The sequence below is a fragment of the Oryctolagus cuniculus genome, chromosome 18 (assembly GCF_051225735.1).
Source record: "Oryctolagus cuniculus isolate XC-2025 breed Fujian yellow rabbit chromosome 18, ASM5122573v1, whole genome shotgun sequence".
In the NCBI taxonomy this organism is placed as follows: domain Eukaryota; kingdom Metazoa; phylum Chordata; class Mammalia; order Lagomorpha; family Leporidae; genus Oryctolagus; species Oryctolagus cuniculus.
Genome location: NC_142884.1, coordinates 13,798,834 through 13,818,125, shown reverse-complemented (window position 1 = coordinate 13,818,125; position 19,292 = coordinate 13,798,834). Strand labels below are relative to the sequence as shown.

General features: G+C 64.2%; 1 protein-coding gene across 1 annotated transcript; it reads left to right on the top strand.

The window, feature by feature from the left end:
• The first annotated feature begins 14,983 nt into the window (after positions 1 to 14,983).
• Positions 14,984 to 19,203, top strand: ERFL (ETS repressor factor like). Its single transcript, XM_070063289.2, has 5 exons — positions 14,984 to 15,056; positions 17,402 to 17,636; positions 17,909 to 18,104; positions 18,195 to 18,312; positions 18,615 to 19,203. The coding sequence occupies exons 1-5, from the start codon at positions 14,990 to 14,992 to the stop codon at positions 19,067 to 19,069; spliced, it is 1,071 nt and encodes a 356-aa protein (XP_069919390.1). The 5' UTR covers positions 14,984 to 14,989; the 3' UTR covers positions 19,070 to 19,203.
• Positions 19,204 to 19,292: the final 89 nt, after the last annotated feature.

Here is a 19,292-nt window from a genome sequence, read left to right as displayed (position 1 = left end):
TCAAAATCATCCTTCCCTCCCCCCACCCCTCCCAGCCTCCTCCGACCCCCCCCCCAAGACTTGGCCCTCAGTGGGGACACAGAACCGAATCAGACGGAGGCCCTGAGCCCCCGGTGACCACGGTCCACAGTGGGGGAGGGTGGACTCCCTGCTGCGGGGTTGGGGGCGGCGACCCTTAGAGCAGGGGACCACCCAGAGCTGTGTGGTGCAGTGCTGGTCCCCAGTGAGCCCCAGGGCTAGGATGTGGGGCCCATGGGGGGTGGGGTGCACACCAGCAGATAGCACAGCCCAGTGGTTAGGAACACAGACGCCTCCCCCGCCACGCCAGGCCCACTCCCAACACTGAGTGGCTGTGTGAGGCCGGGCGGTGTGAACACCTCTGTGCCTCAGTTTCTTCTAAAACAGGAGTGACAGTGATGGCAGCACCCCCCTGTCGGGGTTGCGGTGAGAGAGGAACGCGAGAGAGAGTTCAGGCTGGAGCAAGCCCTTTGAAGTGTTAATTGGCGGCTGCCGCCAGTACCGTGCCGGACCCACCCCATTCCAGCGAGGTTCCCCGAGGGCTGGGCTGGTGGGAAGGGGGTCAGGGATTTGGATCCTTGGAGGGGGGAGGGGTCTCAGCCTCTGTCACCTTGAGTGCTATCGGCTACACCTGGGGGGGCAGGGGTCCAGGGTGTCCAGGGTCCTCTCTCTCGGGGCGGGGGTGTGAGTCTTGGGGACACTCCAGACCCCCGAGGTGTTCAGTCTCCTTCATGGGTAATAAAGCCAGTCCATTGGGTGTCACAGGCTGGTGAACGTCCTCTCTCTCCCTCCTAGGGGACATTACTCACCCTGAGGACGTCCTCTCTCAGCTTTCTGCCCCTCAGCCTCTCTGGGGATAACTACAGCTTAACGATGCCCCGCCTGTGACGGGCTCCCTGGTCAGGTCCGCTAAGGCGTGACTGGGCAGCCTCCGGCCAGGCCACACCCTTGCTCCACGATTCAGCAAGACCCTCATTTCTATGGAGCACCTACGGGTGCCTCCCCTGGCGCCACCTTCTCGGGAGTCTGCCCCGTCTCCTGGGGCTCAGAGAGGGAGTCCAAGCTGCTCAAAGATGCACAGCACTGAAGGCACTACAGCAATCAGGAGGGGGCGGGGCATCGTGCGGAGGGTGTTTGAGAGTCAGACCTGCAGCCCAGGGCTCTCTGTGGGAGTCCTGCAGCCCCCGGAGGCTACAGCGAGTCCACAGCCCTCCCCACTGCTGTCCGTTGCCATCGTGGGGTGTCACCGACAATCTGTAGGAGCCCTGTTTTCTAGAAGTGTGCTGTGTACAGTGCACTGAGGGGCAGCTCCCCGGAGTGTGGTCCATGGAGCGAGAACCACCGCCGACCGGGCTGTGTGCTCAGGGGCCCTCCTCAGTCTCTCTGCAGGCGTCATTGCCGGCAGCGGCACACAAAGGCATTCCGGCAGTGCCCCCTTGAAGGGTGTAACTTTCGGGCCAGGGAGCCACATTCACGCAGAGGGTTTCCTCCCTCTCCCAGAGGGCGCCCTGTGCAGACGGAGTCCTCCCTCCGGGAAGATTCCAGCATTTCCTCCCGGGTGTTCAGAACCACGTCCTGGGTAGGCACTAGGGAGATGTCCTCCAAAGCCTGGCCAGTGTCACAGGCCAGAGGTACGAGGCTCAGAGACCTGTTCTAGCTGGTGCGCGTCTTCCAGGAGGCTGCGTGCCCGGGGCCGGGGCGGGGGGTGGGTGGTCCTGAGAAGTAGCCCTGGGAAGTGGCAAGTGGCCAGGGTCGGGCTTCCTGCTGGCTGCCGTTCAGCAAGACATGGGAGACCATCGAGGGGACTGTGGTTTTCCAGCTGACGTTGTGTTTTTAACGCTGGCTTTGGAGTGCCAATGCTCTCGGCAAAGGTGTCCTGGTGCCACCGGCCCTGCGCTTGTCCAGTGGTTTAGCCCTGCCTGACTCTGCAGATGAGGAAACTGGGCTGGGGTTCCAGGCCCTCACAGCCCCCAGCCTCAGTGCCTGGGGGTCCTGGCCACAGCCCACCCGCTGGGGACTGCTGCCTCCCCCTGCGGCAGGTGACTCCAGGGGCTGTCCCACCCCCGGCCTTGGGGTGGAAGCCAGATGAGGGAATGGGAGGTACAGGTGGGGAGGGGAGGGGAAAGGAGCAGGGAGAGGGTGAGGTCTGCCAGGGGAGAGGAACCCTGGGGCTCTGACGATGCTCCTGACTTATTTCCAGGGGCTGGGCTGGGCTGGGCAGGGCTGACTGCGCGTCAGAGGGCCTTCGTGCCGCCTGAAGTGCGGCTGCAGTGTCCGCCCGCCCGTGGGGTCAGGGACCAGGCAGCGGCCGTGGGTGGGCGCGGGTGTGCGTGCACCCGCGCGGCGCAGGGAACAGGCTCTGCGTTGCCTCCGCTCCGCCGCGCCAGGACGTGTCCACCGTCTGTACACTCTGTGTCCTGTGTCCGCGGGGCTGCCCGGGCTGCGGGTCTCTCTCTGCGCCTCGTTCCAGTCCGAGGCCAGCTGGGGTGTCCTGGCCGCGCCTCGCGCGGGTGCGCGCGTCCCGGACGGCGGCCGGAGGGGCACTAGGAGGAGGGGGCGTGCGCCCCCGCCCCGCCCCCCACTCCCTCAGTCCCGGGATCGAACCTTATTTAGAGTCGCGATTCGACATCTGTTTTCAAATTTGATCAGCTCTGAACTTTATTTTCCGAGTTTGAGGAAAATTATATTCCATCGATCGCGCTCCCGCCCCCTCCCCCGCGCCGCCCGCCGCCGCCTCCATATATCTGCGCGCCGAGCGGGCCGCGGCGCGAGGGCGGGAGCGCGGCGCGCTGGGGAGGGGGCGGCGGGAGGAGGAGCGGGAGGCGGAGGAGGCGGAGGAGGCAGGGCCGCCCCGCGCCCCGCGCCCCGCGCCCGCCCGCAGCTCGCGGCCCGGCGCCGCGGCTCCGAGTCCCTGTGCGTGTCCGCCTCGGGGCCCTCTCCGCGCGTCCCTGCCTCTGCGCATCCCCCCGGCCCCAACCCCGTCCCTGTGTCCCTCGAGTCTCAGGGACTCCCCGTGCCCGTCCTCTGGGTCTCTGTCCCCCCCCCGCCCCGCCCTCACCCCCAGGGACCCCAGGCATCTCTCCCCACCCCGCGCCCGCCCCGGCGCCCCCTCCCCAGGACGCCGCGCGGCCATGGCTGCGGGATCCGAACTTTGAACACTTCTCCCGGACCGGAGCGGATGCGCAAAGCCCGCAAAGTGAGTGAGCGCCGCGGGCCGGCGCAGGGGCGGGGATGGGGGCGGGGATTCCTGCCCGCGGCGGGGGCCGGGGCGCGGACGGTGGTCCCGGGGGAACCCCCCCTCGGGCCGGGCTGTCGCAGCCCGAGGCTGGGGAGGCGGACCGGGTCGCCCGCGCGGGCGGTGGGGGCGGGGCGGGGCAGTGCCGGAGGTGCGGCCTCGGGGACCCGGGCGCGGAGGTGGGGCTGGGTGGGGGAAGTGCAGGACAGAGACGGACGTGGGGCCGGTGAGACGGGCCTCCGCTATTTGGGGGTGAGGGCTGCGGGCCGCCGCTAGGGCGCGGCTGGGGACTAGGGACTGAGGAGTCCGAGCGGGGTTCCGGGATCCGGGCTGAGGACCTGCGTATCTATCTGGGACCTGCGGGCTGGGAAGCTGGACCTCCGAAGTTGGGAGCTGTTTGAGGCTGGGGGCCGGGACGAGGGTCCGCCTAGGGGTTTGAATTTGGGGGGTTAGGAGTTCAAGGCTGAGGGTCTGCAAATCTGAATCTGGGTATTGGGGTCACAGGGTCTGTGAGAGGACACTTGGGCCAGGTCGGGATATGCACCCTTGGGGGCAGCCCCCTTTGCCGGGCAGTGCCCCCCTGGAACACACTTCCTGTCCCTTCCCATCACAGGCACAGGTTCCCCTGGGGACCCCCCCCCCCACCGTCTGTCCCCTGGCTGGGTCTCTTCTCGCTGTCTCTTTGTCTCTCCTGCTTTGGGTCCAACTCTGCGACGGCTGTGGCCATCTCTCCCTGTGTCTCTCCCTCCGCGTCTCTCTGTCTCTGTCTCTGCCCCCCTGTCTCTCGCTGTCCCTCTGTCTCTGTCTCTTCCCGGCGTCTCTGTCTCTGTCTCCCCCTTGCTGGTTTCCGCTCAGATTAAGCCGGGGACCTAATTCCAGGCCCAGGATCGAATTTTCTGGCAACAAAGGGAAATAGCGAATCGATCGGTCGCTCCGGAGATTAAGAGACAAGCGGCGCGCGGATCTATCACGGCTAAACGGCCCCCCCGCCCGCTCCCCCCGCCCCGCCGGCCGCCGAGGCCCCGACGCGCTCCGCATCGCCAAGCAGCCTCAGGAGCCCGGCTGCCCGGCAGGCCCGGGGCCGAGCGCGTGCCCCGCCGAGGGCAGGAGCCTTGGGAGGGACCTGAGAGCTGGAACTGGCCCCAGGGAGGGCAGGAGAAACTGAGGCAGCAGTCACACTGCACACACCTGTGGTCTCAGGTAACACCTCACTCACACCTGTGTGTCGGCGTACCTGTCACATCCGTGTTCCCCCTTCACACCTGGGCCTCCGGGTAACCTGTGTGTCTCCTTCCCCCTGTTTCCAGAAGGGAACACCTGTCCCCCACGCCTGTTCTCCTCATTGCTACTGTAGGTAACAAACACCTGTTTTCTCTCACCTGTCTCTCCAGGTAACTCTTGTTCCCCTCAAACCTGTCCCAGAGGTGTCTCTCAGGTAACACACCTGTTTTCCAAAATCCGCTTGGTCCCTCGTGGACCTCATGCCATGAGCCGTCATCCCCTTCCTACCTGAAGTTGTGCCATCCCCCTGGTCCCCTAACACTCAACACACACCTCTTTCTCAAATCTTCTATTTCTGTACCTCTGCCTGCCCATTACACACGCACACGCACACACACGCGCAGACACAGCCGGTCCCTGCCCCCCGGCTGTCCCCCATACGATGCTGCAGGTCCTCGTCCACCCGCACACCTGGCCTCCTATCTCCACATCTCTCAGCCGCCACTCTCTGGGGCCTCTCACGCCCCATCGCCCACCACTCTGCATACTTCCGACTTCCCCGGGTCTGTCTGTCTCACCTGCCCTTTCTTGTGACTCACGCCAGGCCACAAGGGCCTGCCTGGCCCCAGACAGCCCCTGCACACTCACAGGACCCGCCTCGGTGGCCCAGGGGTCTCCTCGTGGCCCACAGCCTTCCCGCCAGCGTGCCTGCCACTCCGTCACGCTTAGCACACGCTTGGCCTCACCTGCCCCTCGGGTGCTGCCCACCCATTTATTTCTCTTCTGTTCCACATCCCCACTTCCCATCGTTCTCACTTCTTCTCTCCCTGTACCGGGTCACACCTCCACACACCTGCCTCACCTCTTCACCTGGGGCGTCACCTGTCGACCTATTTCTTCAGCAAACAGCAACTGAGACCCCCGCACAGCCCCCTTAATCACTCTGCTTGGTCAGGTCTCTGCCACACTTTTGGCTTCCCGAACCTGTCCCCAAAGGGGACAGCTACTCTAGACACACCCCTGCCCCACTGACACGCACCTGCTCCCAACATGGGCCCAACTCCCTCCCCGCCCTGCTCTTGGACTTCCTGTCACCCTGGGCCCTCCATGAACTCCCTACGCAACCCCGGCCACCACTCCCCATGGTCCATTGCGACCTGTGGCCTCCACACCTTAAGGCCACACCTGCCGAGCCCTGGCACCTGCCTCCAGCCTGCTGTGTCCAGCAACGTTTCTCATGGCCCGGGTCTCCAAGCAGCCATCTCCTCAGGGAGCCCCTCCGCGACCTGTCCCACGTTAGACACACGTGAGAACCGGGCCTGCACAGGACAGGATCCCTGGAGTCAGCACACATCCAGGGCCTCACCCTGGATCTGGGGTGGAGCCTGAGACTCTGCATGACCCGGGACCCCTCCGAGTGGCATCTGTCCCCCACCTGTGGCACCACGTGGCACCGCCCTTCCGCGTAGACACTGCTGGCGATGGTGGTAGCGGTGACAGCCACGGGGCACCGGCCCGTCTCTGTGACAGGTGCCGTCTTCCTCCCAGGGGCGTCCTGAGGGGGTAGCTGACGCCTGCCACCAGTTTACAGGGCCCAGGCGGGGGACATCACTGTGCTGGGAGGTGTTGGAGACCCCCCCAGGCCGCTGGGGCAGAGGCTGCCCTCCCGCGCCTGCCCACCAGGGCACCGCCGCCCTCTGTCCACCTGGTCACTCTGGCGGCTCCTGCTTCTCCGTCTCCCTCCCACCGCTCCATCTCACCTGGCTCCCGCTGACACTGACCCTGGGGCCGAGGCCGTCATCCCCAGGCGGCATGGAGCCGGCACAGCTGCCTCCCAGATGCCCCTGGCCTCTGCGGTGACCCCTGGCTGCGTGCCCACTGGCCTGCTTCCCTTCTGTCCACTCTGCCGGCCTCCGCTCCCTGCCCGCCCCTCCCGTCTCTGAGTTTCTGCCGCTGTGTCTGTCTCTGTCTCTCTCCCCCGCCTTTGTCTTCCTGCCTCTGTGTCTCCACATCTCTCCAACGCTCTCTCCTTGCCTGCATCCTCCACTCTCTGTCTCATTCCTTCTCTCGTCTCTTCCCTCCGTTTCAGTCTCTGCCCCTTCCTTTCTCCTCTGAAAATACAAATATCGTGGGGGCTTAACATCCAGGCTTTACCATGCGCCCTGTGGAACTTTGACCAAGTTCCTTGCCCTGTTTGGGCCTCAGTTTCCACATCTGTGAAATGGGCATGCTGACAGTCCTGCTTCACAGGTGGTGGTGAGACAGGGGGCGCTGAGGGGAGAGAGAGGGTCAGGGTCAGCCCGCGGCTGAGCTTTCCCGTCTTGCCCCTGGGGCTGCTACCAGGCCTGGCCGCCAGTGGGAATGAGTGGGTGAGTGGGGGAATGGAGGCAGATGTGGGCAGAGGCGTCCCAGCCAGCGAGGCCTGGGCATGGGACCCGGTGTGGAGCTGGGGACAGGGATCGATCCGCCTCGGCGGCAGTGTGCGGGCCAGGATTGCATCTTGTCACAATAATTTATTGCTCTCATCCCGTCTGATCGATGGCGCTGAATTAGCACCGCGCCTGATGCCCCGGGAGCCCCAAGCCTCCCCCAGGCCGGCCTGCCGGCCCCTGGCCCTTGTGGGATCCAGCAGCCCAGCACCCAGCTCCGGCCGGCCCAGGCCCTCTGCTGGCCCTGCCCTGCTGTCTCCCTGACCCCGCCGGTGCCCTGCTCTGCCCTCCTGCTAGCCTTCCAGGATCTTGGACCTCATTTCTCTGCTCCTCCTCGTCTGCGCCCATTTCCTTGTCCGTCGAACGCCCTGTCCCTCCACGTGCCTGCCTCTTGGTCCCGAGGTCCCCATCCCTCTCCCCCAGCTCCCTGCTGCATCCCCCATCTCCCCGCCCCTCTGTCCTGCCTCTCCCTTCTCTGACCTGCTCCCACCAGGGGTTCCTCAGCACACACCTGGGGCCAGGGCCCGTGCGCAGGACTCCCAGTGCCGCTGGCCTGGGGCTGCTCTGCCCTGTGGGCTTTCTTCCTCTGGCAGCACCCAGTGAGAGCCCTCTCCCGGCTGCCCGTCACTGTGCCCCTGATGGAGGGCTCCGGGCCAACAGGTGTAGCCAGAGCAGGAGTGGAGGACAGATTTGGGGCTGGGAAAAGATTGGGGTCAGGAAGAGGCAGGAGTTGGGGGTAGGGGTGGGGTTGGGCTGGGCCCGCAGGGGTAAGGAGCGAGGCTGGTTTGGGAGTTGGGGTGAGTCAGGCCCCCAGGGACGTGGACCCCGCAGGCCGGAGAAGGGCAGAGCGAGGCGGGCTGCTCGCAGGGCTGGGTGAACCCACTCCTCTGCCGCCATCTCCCGCTCCCGTCTCCCTCAGCCCTAATCCCTCAATTTTCCGCCTCTCTGCCCCCCACCCCTTCCTCCCTGACCAGGGCGTGCGGCTCGCCCAGGCTCCCCTGACCTCCGGCTCTCTCAGCCCCTCCGCACTCACCGCGACCCCCTTTGTCTCTGGCCGTCTCCATCTCCCTGTCTCTGCCTCTGCCCCTTCTCTCTCCCTCTCTGCGTGTCTCCTGCTCTGGGGGCGCGGGCAGCCCTGGGCCGCATGGCGGTTGCGCCTCCGCCCTCGCCTCCCCTGCCCTCCCCTCCCCCCAGCTGTTTGGTAGGCGGGGTGCGTGGCACTGCGGCTCCCACCTCCCCGGGGACGCTCCCTCGCCATCCCCCCCACTGACACGGTTCCTCGCGCTGGCCGCAGCCCCAGGGACATCCGTGCAGAGAGACACGTGCCCCAGACAGACGCCCAGCGAGGGAGAGACCGGAGCAGGGTGTGGGTCTGCTCCCCACACCGGCCTGGTGCCCCACACCACCCCGACCCTGGTGCCACAGACGCGCCCGTGCATCTGCCAGTCCGTCCCTCTGTGTGGCCTGCACAGTGCAGCGGTCCCTGTGTGTGTGTGTGTGTGTGTGTGTGTGGCGGCACATGTGTGTTCCTGGGCACAGGGGATTATGTGGAGGCCAAGGGGGACCCTCGGGCTGCCCAGAACCACGTGTGGGGTTCATGAGCGTGTCTGTGGGACCCGCATGGAGCTCTCAGCCGTGTTTGTCCAGCGCAGCTGTGTCGTGTCCCATGTGCCCGTGTCGTGTGGCTGTGCAGGGGGCGCCTGAGTGACGAGGGTGGGACAGCCCACACGGCCGAGAGCCAGGAGAGTGACCCCGAGAGGCGTGGCTGTGACGAGCCCGGGGCCAGGCCCCCAAGGTCCTCGCCATCCGTGTGTGTGGCCGGCCGGGTGTGTGCCTGAGATGGGCTGGGACGCGGCAGTGGGGTGTGTGCGGGAGCTGACTAGCAGTTCCTGTGGCTGCTGTGGGTGAGCAGCACTCGCGAGTGTGAGTGCTGTGATGTGTACACTCGGGGGCCAGCTCCGGCTGTTCCTGTGCTGATGTGTGTGGCGTTGAGAGTGTGTGTGTGCATGGGGTGTGTAGCATGTGTGATGCGTCTATGTGGGATGTAGTGTGTTTGTGGTATTTGTGTGTATCCTGTGTGGTGTGCGCCTGTATGTATGATGTGTGGTGATGTGCTCTTGTGTGATATGTGGGTGTGGTTTGTGGTGGGGCTGTGTTTGTAACGTGTGTGCTATGTTGTGTGATGGACATGTGTGTTGTGTGTGATGTGTGTGGTGTGTGATGTGCATGTTTTGTGGTTTGCAGTGGTGTGGTGTGTGATGTGTAGTATATGAGTGATCAGTTGTGTGTGATGTGATACATGGTATGTGGTGTGTGTGGTTTGTTGTGAGTGATTGTGTGTGATGTGTGCTGTGTGATATGTGGTGTGTGTAATGTGATGTGTGTGTGGAGTGATGTCTGATATGTGTGTGATTGTGGTGTGTGTAATGTGTGTGCTATATCTGTGATATGTGTGTGTGTGGTTTGTGGTGGGGGTGTGTTTGTGAATGTGTGCTGTGTGTGTGGTGTATGTGTGGGATGTATGGTGTGTGTGGTGTATGTGTGGGATGTGTGGTGTGTGTGTACGTGGTGTGTATGTGGTATGTGTGTATGGGATGTGTGGTTTGTGTGTGGTGCTTGTGTGGGATGCATAGTGTGGGATGTGATACATGGTGTGTGTGTGCTATATATGTGGGATGCATGGTGTGTGTGTGGGATGTGATATGTCGTGTGTGTGTGGTGTGTGTGTGGGATGTGATATGTGGTGTGTGTGTGGTGTGTGTGTGGGATGTGATATGTCGTGTGTGTGTGGTGTGTGTGTGGGATGTGATATGTTGTGTGTGTGTGGTGTGTGTGTGGGATGTGATATGTCGTGTGTGTGTGGTGTGTGTGTGGGATGTGATATGTCGTGTGTGTGGGATGTTTTATGTCGTGTGTGTGTGGTGTGTGTGTGGTGTGTGTGGGATGTGATATGTCGTGTGTGTGTGGTGTGTGTGGTGTGTGTGGGATGTGATATGTTGTGTGTGTGTGGTGTGTGTGGTGTGTGTGGGATGTGATATGTGTGTGTGGTGTATGTGTGGGATGTGATATGTCGTGTGTGTGTGGTGTGTGTGTGGTGTGTGTGGGATGTGATATGTCATGTGTGTGGGATGTGATGTGTGTGTGTGGTGTGTGTGTGGTGTGTGTGGGATGTGATATGTCGTGTGTGTGTGGGATGTGATATGTCGTGTGTGTGTGGTGTGTGATATGTCGTGTGTGTGTGGTGTGTGTGGGATGTGATATGTCGTGTGTGTGTGGTGTGTGTGTGATATGTCGTGTGTGTGTGGTGTGTGTGGGATGTGATATGTCGTGTGTGTGTGGTGTGTGTGTGGTGTGTGTGTGGGATGTGATATGTCGTGTGTGTGTGTGGTGTGTGTGGTATGTGATATGTCGTGTGTGTGTGTGGTATGTGATATGTCGTGTGTGTGTGTGGTGTGTGTGGGATGTGATATGTCGTGTGTGTGTGGTGTGTGTGAGATGCGTGGTATGTGCTGTGATGTGTGGTGTGTGTGGAATGTGAAGTGGGGGGGTGATGTGTGTGTACCCCCAGGCACAGCGATGTCCCTGGAAGGCCCCTCTGGGGGCGGGGTGGTGTGGGCACGGTGGGGATGGAGGGGTACAGGCGGGAGAGTCACAGGGTCTCGTGGGTGCCTGTGCCGGGATGGCTGTGAGCCCGCTGTGTGCCCATCACCTGGGCGGGCGGGCTTGTGTGGACACACACATGTGCAGTGTGTGACAGCAGGGAGCGGGTGCGGTCGTTTGTGTGCAGAGCGCCTGTGGGGTGTGGTGCGCGTGTACCCAGGTGCGCCCCACACAGGCGGCGGGCAGGGTGCGTGAGTGCGTGGCTGGGGCGGGTGTCTGGGAGGGATGCCTGTGCTTGTGGGGGCAGCGCCGGGAGAGGGGTCTCGGGCCGCGTCTCTCTCCTCTTTAGACAGAGCCCCGGAGAAGATATGAAATTTAAAAAAAAAATCAATTTTCATTCCACTTGTGCAGATTGTGTTAAGGGGAGGTGGGGATGGGGGGGCCTGGGTGAGGGATGAAGGGGCTTGGGGGGGGGGGGTGAGGCCTGAGGCGGCTCCGGAGGCGGCCAGCACAGCTTAGAGAAATCAAAACAACTGGTTAAACCCCCAGCCCAGGGGGGTGAGGAGACAGGCAGAGGGGGACAGAGAGACAGAGAGACATGCAGAGACGGAGATACTTAGAGGCAGAGGGAGAGAGGACCGGCAGACCCTCAGAGACAGACAGACAGACAGATGCCGGCACCCAGAGGGGCACTGGGAGAGACAACAACACAAGCAGGTCTGACTACACACACACACACACACACACACACACGCCTGAGAAGTCCACGGATGGGTTGGTGGACAGACAGATGGACAGGGCAGAAGGGGCCCCAGCTGTGGCCGTGGCCTTGGTCTGTCTCTGCGGGGCTGTGGTGCAGGTCCCGGCTGTGCCAGTCATGTCTGGAATTTTGATCCGTGTGTGAGCGTGTGTGTGTGTGTGTGAGCGTGTGTGTGTGTATGGGTGTGAGAAGGAGGGCAGGGCTCGGGCACTGGCCATCTGGCTGCAGCTTTTCCTGCTCCGGTGTGCACCTGCTTGGCCCCCCTGTGACCGTGCACACACTGCTGGCTCCAGGGTCTGGGGCAGTTGCGTGTGTGCTGTTGTGTTACTGGTGTGGCCGGGCAGCACTGTGACTGGGTGTGTCTCTGTTCCTGAGTGACACTGCCTCTGTGTGATCCGGTGCTCGTGGGATTGTAGGTCTGCTAGTGTGTGAGATTGTGTGTGCTTGTCTCTGTACTGGATTGAATTGGTATGTGTCTTGTGTGTGTATCTGAGCAGAATTGTGTATCTATGTGTGTGAGTGCCTGTGACAGCTGACATCTGAGTGTGGTGCTGGTGTGTGTGACTGTTGACCTGTGGGTTTATGCTGTGTGGGTTGTGTGTCAGTGTTGGTGTGTGATTTTGTGGCATGTGCAGGTCTGTGTGATGTGTTATGGGACGTGGTGGGGTGTGATTCTGAGGCGCGTGTGTGGATGTATGGTGGGACATGGTGGGATGATTTTGTTGGTGTGTGTGTGATTGTGAGATTGGTGGGATGTGATTTTGTTGGGGTGTCTGTGTGATGTGTTGTGGGACATGGTGGGGTATAATTCTGAGGCTTGTGAGTGTGTGTATGTATCATGGGATGTGGTGGTGTGATTTTGTTGGGGTGTGTGTGTGTGAGATGTATCGGGTGTGGTGGGGTATGATTTTGTTGGGGTGTGTGATGTATTGTGGGATGTAGTGGGGTGTGATTTTGCTGGGTGTGATGCATTGTGGGGTGTGATTTTGCTGGGTGTGTGTGATGCATTGTGGGGTGTGATTTTGTTGGGGTGTCTGTGTGATGTGTCGTGGACTGTGGTGGGGTGTGATTTTGTTGGGGTGTCTGTGTGATGTGTTGTGGGCTGTGGTGGGGTGTGATTTTGTTGGGGTGTGTGATGCATCATGGGCTGTGGTGGGGTGTGATTTTGTTGGGGTGTGTGATGCATCGTGGGCTGTGGTGGGGTGTGATTTTGTTGGGGTGTCTGCGATGTGTCGTGGGCTGTGGTGGGGTGTGATTTTGTTGGGGTGTCTGTGTGATGTGTTTGGGCTGTGGTGGGGTGTGTGCCAGGGCTGGTGTGCGGGTGTGTGCGGCTGTGCTTGACGATGAGGGAGGAAGGCAGCCCGTGTCTGCCCAGCCTCTCTCCACACTGCTTTGCTCACACGCACACATTCAGTGCCATGGCTGCGGGCGGTAGAGATGGGGGGCGAGGGGGGGTGGAGGAAGCAAAATAAAATTAAAAATTAAAGCTTGCCCGGAGTCCCCATCCGCACCGCGCCGGCCGGCGGGGCGGGGCTGGGGTTGCAGCAGCTCCCCCTCCACAGCCACCGGCTGGGCCGGCCGTCCGTCCATCTGTCCGGCCGCCCCACCAGGCCCCTGCCTGGCCCTGCAGCCCCAGGCCCTCAGGCCCACTCCCTCCATCGGTCGATCGGCGATCAATGGGGCCAGGGGGGTGCCAGGGGCAGGACGAGATCAAAGGGGCCCCAAGAGGCGGACGGTGGGACGGAAACAGAGACGTGGAGATGGAGACGTGGAGGCAGAGACGGGTGTGGAGACCGGGACAGGCTTAGAGACGGAGCGGGGGAGGCGGAGACAGGGAGACAGAAAGAGAAACTGAGCCCAGAGACCCAGAGACACCGCCGCTGCTGCTGCCGCCTTCCCGGGCAGCACAGGCGGGAGGCGGGGCGGGCGAGGGGACCCAGCCCCAGGGCCAGGCACCCGGGGCCCTGTGGGGCCTGACACGGGACAGAGGCCAGGCACAGAGATGGGCAGCGTGACTGCAGAGACCCTGAGACGGCAGAGACGCGTGTGAGAGACGGCGGGGTGGGGGGAGCGTGGGAGCAGGGCCCGGAGCGCCGATCCCACGGCTCCTCGTTATAACGTGTCCGGAGGAGGCGGCGGGGAGTTGAAAGCGTCGGGAAGAGAAATCAAAACCAACACGGAAATGAGAGGGGCCAATAGGGGGTGGGGGTAGGCGAGGGGGGGTTGGAGGAAGGAGGGGGACCCAGGGAGGCCGAGTGAGTGCAGGGGAGGGGGTGATGGGGGAGAGGGACAGAACGTGGTGGGGGCACAGAGATGGGGGAGCAGAGACAGTGGAGAGAGACGGGGAGAGACGCGGAAGGAGGAACTGGGGAGGTGGAGAGGAGGGAGGCCTGGGAGCCACCTGGAGGAGCGGAGAGGGTGGGAGGCGAGTCGGAGGGCCGGGGAAGAGAGACCGGGAGAGACCCCCAGGTGGGAAGAGGTAGGGCAGAGGGAGACCGAGGCAGAGAGAGAGAGGGGGACACGATGGCAGGAGACAGAAGGGAGGAGAGACCGGGGAGGGGGGAGATGCAGGGGATGGGGGACAGAGATGGAGAGATGGGGATGGGCTGTCAGGGCGGCGGGTGTGGGCTGGGGGCGGGCGCTGGGGCGTCTGTGGGGAGACGCGTCCAAGCGGCGGGGTTCTGAAAAGTCCTGTCCGGTGTCCAGGGGTGAGGCGGGGCTTGTAGGGAGGGCAGGCGGGGGTGGGGTGGTACTCCGAAGTGCGGGGTCTCTGGGGAGCACGGGGTGGGGGGTGGAAAGGACATCTCTTTAAGGGACTTTAATGGGGCAGGCATCAGAGGGAGTCACAGAAGTGCTGGGAGAGGTGGGGTCTGCACAGTGGGTGGTGAGGGGCTGGGAATCTGGGGGGAGGGGTCTCCCGGAGCCCTGCTGGGGCTGGCCAGGATGTGCCTAAAAGAGGGAGTCCGAGGGGGCAGTGTCTGCGTTGGGTGAGAGGGGACTGGGTGGCTGGGTGGGAGCCTGCCGGCGAGGGGCTGAGCAAGGGGGGGCCTGAGGGGACTGGGATCCAGGGGGATGGGTGGGGGCTGTCTGAGGGGGGAGGCAGATCCAAGGGGAGGGGGCTGTCTGACGCAGAGGCAGATCCACGTGGCAGGGGTCTCCAGGGTGAGCAGCAAGTCTGCAGTGAGGGGCTGCCCTGCCGGGCGGGGCGGGTGGCACACCAGGAGGGCAGGGGCTGGGCCTGCCCCTCCCAGCCCGGCCACTGCCCACTCTGGCCAGCTCTGGGCCGCCGGCTGCCGCCGCCGCAGGAGCCCACCGAAGGGAGCCAGCCAGTGGGTGGGGGCGAGTTTCGGGCGGAGAAGATAGGTGTGGGGCGGCCCGAGACAGACGGAGAGCCCGCAGGTCAGGCGGGAGACGGCAGCAGAGCCGTGCGGGCGCGGGCGGGCGAGCGGCGAGGAGCGCGCAGGGAGGCCGGCAGCGGTGTGGTTAGTGGTCGCGGACCAGCGGGAGGACGAGGCTGCGGGAGGAGAGGCTGCGACCGAAGGGACCTGGCGCGGGGCCGGGACAGATGGGGCGAGCGGGCCAAGGGCTGCGAGCGGGAGGGAGCGGGCGCGAGGGGCTGGGGCCAGGCGGGGCGGGGGCCGGGCGCCGGCTGACCCGTGTCTGTTTCTCCCGCCCGCCCGCCCCGTCCCTGCCGTCTGTCGCGGCCTCTGCAGGGCCGGCTCCGCCATGGACTGTAGCTGCGTCTCCGACCTGCTCTTCGCCCCGCCCGCCCTGCCGGCTCTCTGGACCCCCGGTAACTGGCCCGGACCTCCCCCACCCCTCCCCAGGCCCACCCCGGGGAGCCGCGCGCCCTTCTCTGTATCCCTGTGTGTGTCACTCTTGTCCGTCCGTGCGTGACTGCATCTCCCCGGGTCTCGGTCGGAGCCCCCTGAATAAAACCTCTTCATGAAAAACTTGGCGAAAAACTTGAGGGCCAGATTTCCCTGCCACCTGCCTGCTGGGGGAGAAGGGGGGTGTCTGTGGGCGGGAGGGGGCGGGTGGAGGTCAGAGAGCGATGCAGATGCCGGGTCCTGGGTCTCTCCTCTGGCACCTCCCAGCTGCTCCTACCCACTCTTGCTCTGTGGGAGCGGGGCCAGGCCGGATAGAGGGACACACAGGAATGCACACGCAGCCCGAGCCGGGAGACTGCAGCTTGCTGGAGTGGGTGCTCTGAGCTGGAAGAGGGCAGAGGGGCCGGCTTGGGTGGGCATGTGAGCTCGTCACACGCTGCAAAGGAGGATACTGTGTGCGCACGCATGCATGCATGTGACAGAGGGCGAGCCTGGGACTGCGTACCTGGTTGTCTGGGGTCTCCCCTCGGAGTGTGTCCCTGCGTCACTGGAGTGTTTCTGGAGGAGGGGGCCGTACTGGGAGCTGTGTGCCCAGCTGCTGCCTGCCTTTGTGTGAACTCGTGTGTCTGCTTGTACGTGCACATCGGAGCCACCTGCGCATCTCTGGGCTGGACGTGTGGACGGGGGTGTCCGCCGGGTCACCCTCCCCTCTCCCCAGGTCTGTCACGTGCGTGGTGTGTGGCAGTCCACGCATTTAGGGTTGTGTGGGTGGACGCGTCCCGGGCTCCGTGTCCCTGTGCATGGAGAGCACTGGGGACCATCGCTACACGTGTGCCGCTGCTGCCGAGGTTGGGGTCCTGGTTCTGGCTCTGGGTCTCCGTAGGTGCCACACACCTGAGCATGTGCGTCCCAGGACAGGCGTTTCTGGGGTGTCCGCTTTCCCCGGAGGATGTGTTCTGGGTGCAGAATGGGCTGGAGTCCTAACTGAGCTCTCTCATCTGTGCTGAGAAAGGCCCCCGAAGGAGTCCTTCGGGGAGAAGGCGGTCTCAGCACCCACTTCTGCACTCCACTCCCTGCCTCCCGCCTCTGGAATGCTAGGAAGCCGAGACAGCGAGGAGCTGTGCTGTGGCCATGCTGTCAGCGGATGCAGGCACCCTGGTCTCTCGGCGCAGCCCCAAGCCCCAGGGGACACCCTCCCTGGCCTCCTTCCCTTTCAAGCAGCCCTCGGCTCATTAGCGACTAACCCTGCTGCCTGCTCGCACATGGGTCTGGGGTCTCCGAGGATGTGGCATAGGAGTGGGTACAGAAGCTGGACCCCCAGCCTGAGCCTGTGGATGGGAGGCAAGACAGACCCCCCATCTGCACCCACCTCTGGTGTTCTCTGGACAGTGGGGCCCAGGGTGCCCTCCGGGTGGGAGGTGTGCCATGCTGCGGGGGGCCGGGGTGTGAGTGCCGGGGCAGGCAGGTTGCTCTGCTGCAGCGTCGCCTGGGTGTCCCCCTGCTGCGTGTGTACCTGGGGACCGGAGGGTCTTGGTGCCACGTTCACTGTCTCCATCACACTGCGTTCTTTGGGCTCCCGTCTCCTTGTGCAGTTGTGTGGTTAGGGTCCCTGTTCTGAGGGGGCCTCAGGTGTGCTTGTGTGTGTTGTGATGGGTGTGCCGCCTGGCTGGCAGAGATGACCTGGCCCAGGTCTAGGCCACCCCCGGGAGTGTGGCACTCGGGTGGGTGAGGGGATGTCTGTGTGGCATGCCGCCTGCCACGGGCACCCCAGTGTGTGCACACATGCATAAGCTCACAGGTGCATATGCACAGCCTGTTCTAGACGGTGCTCTCACACACCTGAGCACGGATACAAGGGGACGTGGGGTGTGAGGGCGACAGATAGATGGGAAGAAGCAGGGACGCTGATGTGCACACGGGCCAGTCAGCTTGCGCCAGCGTAGGGTCCGTGGGGGTGGGGCACGGTTTGGGGAACGGAAAGATGGAATAGGAGGTGAAAGACAGGGAGACTGCCAAGGCCAGGGGAGGCTCGGCGGCACAGGATGCACCAGGGACCTCGGGGCAGCAGGGAGGGGCTCCGCCTCTGGAGGGGTCCTTTCCCTCCATCCACTGGCCTCTCCCACCTTTCTGGGGGCTGGGGTCAGGCTGCACAGTCCCTGGATCGTCACCCACTATTTGGACAATCAGGGGACTGGACGGCGGGAATGAGGTTCCCAAAGATGCCTGAGTCTCAGGGCCAGGGCAGGACGGGAGACCTCCCAGGACCCACAGCCAGGGCCAGGCCACACTCCCTGCCTCCCCTCCCCAGGGTTCGCCTTCCCGGACTGGGCCTACAAGCCGGAGTCGTCCCCTGGCTCGAGGCAGATCCAGCTGTGGCACTTCATCCTGGAGCTGCTGCAGAAGGAGGAGTACCAGGGCGTCATCGCCTGGCAGGGAGACTACGGGGAGTTCGTCATCAAGGACCCGGACGAGGTGGCCCGGCTTTGGGGCATCCGCAAGTGCAAGCCGCACATGAATTACGACAAGCTGAGCCGGGCCCTGCGGTGAGGAGGGGCTGGGGCCCGGACCCCCAGCCTGCCCCCTCCCGCCTCACTGCCCTGGGGCACCCCGCCCCTGGGAGCCCTCCCTCTCCATCCCCTGCACCCAGGGCGGGACCCCAGCTCCTGCCGCACCCCTTCCTTGCCCTAGGCACTTGGTTAGGGGACTTCTGGGTGCCTCCACTTCCCCAGGCTGCTATACCCGAAACCCTGCTCGGGGTGGGGTCCCCCCATGGCCCCTAGGGCCCCCAGCACCCTCCCGGTCCCTCTCCCTGCAGCTACTACTACAACAAGCGCATCCTCCACAAGACCAAGGGGAAGAGGTTCACCTACAAGTTCAACTTCAGCAAAGTCGTGCTCGTCAATTACCCACTGCTGGATGTGGCCGCGGCTGCCACTGGATCCCCACTCCTGCTGACCCCCGGTCCCTTTGGAGGGACCCCCGGGCCAGATGCTCCCCCCCTCACCCCTGAGGTGAGTCTGGCTACCAGTGTCCGCCGGGCCGTGAACGCCCTGGGGAGGGGTGGCGAGTCTGAGCTGTGCCGCCTGCATTTCCCTCTCCAGACCCTGCAGACCCTGTTCTCTGCCCCACGCCTGGGAGAGCCGGGGGCCCGGACGCCCCTGTTCACCCCCGAGACGGACAAGCTGCGTCTGGACAGCCCTTTCCCGTTCCTGGGCTCTGGTGAGAACCCAGGGGGCTCCCAAGGTGCTGGGGAGGTGCTGCGTGTGTCTGAGGGGAGATGATGCGGGAGGGAGGCCCAGGGCGAGGCTGTGCACCTGTGCAGGTGCCTGCCTGTGTAGCCACAGTGGCAGGGACCTGAGGGAACCACCCTGGGAGGGCTTTGGGGCCCCGAGGGAGCAGGAGACGAGTGGGGAGGGGAGGAGACGGAGTGGGAAGGACAAGGGGAGGCCGCTGCACCCTCACTAGCCCAAGTAGGTCCTGGTGCTGGGGCGGCCCAGCCTGACCCACCCCATCCTCCCCAGGTGCCACCGGCTATTCCAAGCCCCCCGGCCTGCTGGGCCCCTACGGCCGCGCCTTTCCTGAGTACCCCTGGAACTTTAACCCATACCTCGCGGGCCCTTTCCCCAAACTGCCGCCGTCTCTATACCCCCCGCACTTCTACCCCAACCCTCTGGCCACTTCCCTGGGCCACCTGCCCTCGGCAGGGGCAGGCGCGGGCGGAGGCCCGGCAGCTGCGCCCCTGCTGGCTGCCACAGGGGAGAGCCTGGGTCCCGAGCGTCCCTCAGGCCTGGCAGCGGCCCCCCGCCTGGCGCTGCCAGGGGCCGGGGGTCCAGAGGGGGGGCTGGGCGGGAAGGAGGACAGCGACTCGGAGCTGGAGATCACAGACGTCAGCGGCTGCAGCTCTGACAGCGAGGGCGACGAGGGCCTCCCGGCGCCCCCCAAGGCCAAGGCAGGCAAAGGGGGTGCTGGCAGCTGAGCAGGCGCAGGCCGACGGATTCTGCGAGGCGGGGACCTGGACGGCTGCACCTGCAGCCTGTTCTGTTTGCTGTGTCCTCGATGCCCACCAAGGCCCAGGCCCCGGGCTGGGCCCGTCGCCGCCCCAGTCTCCTTCCCCAGTCCCCTGCAGAGGGGAGGGAGCAGGACGGCCTCCAGCCCTCTCCCCAGGCTCCACAGTTGGAGGGGGTCCCCGCCTGGCCCTG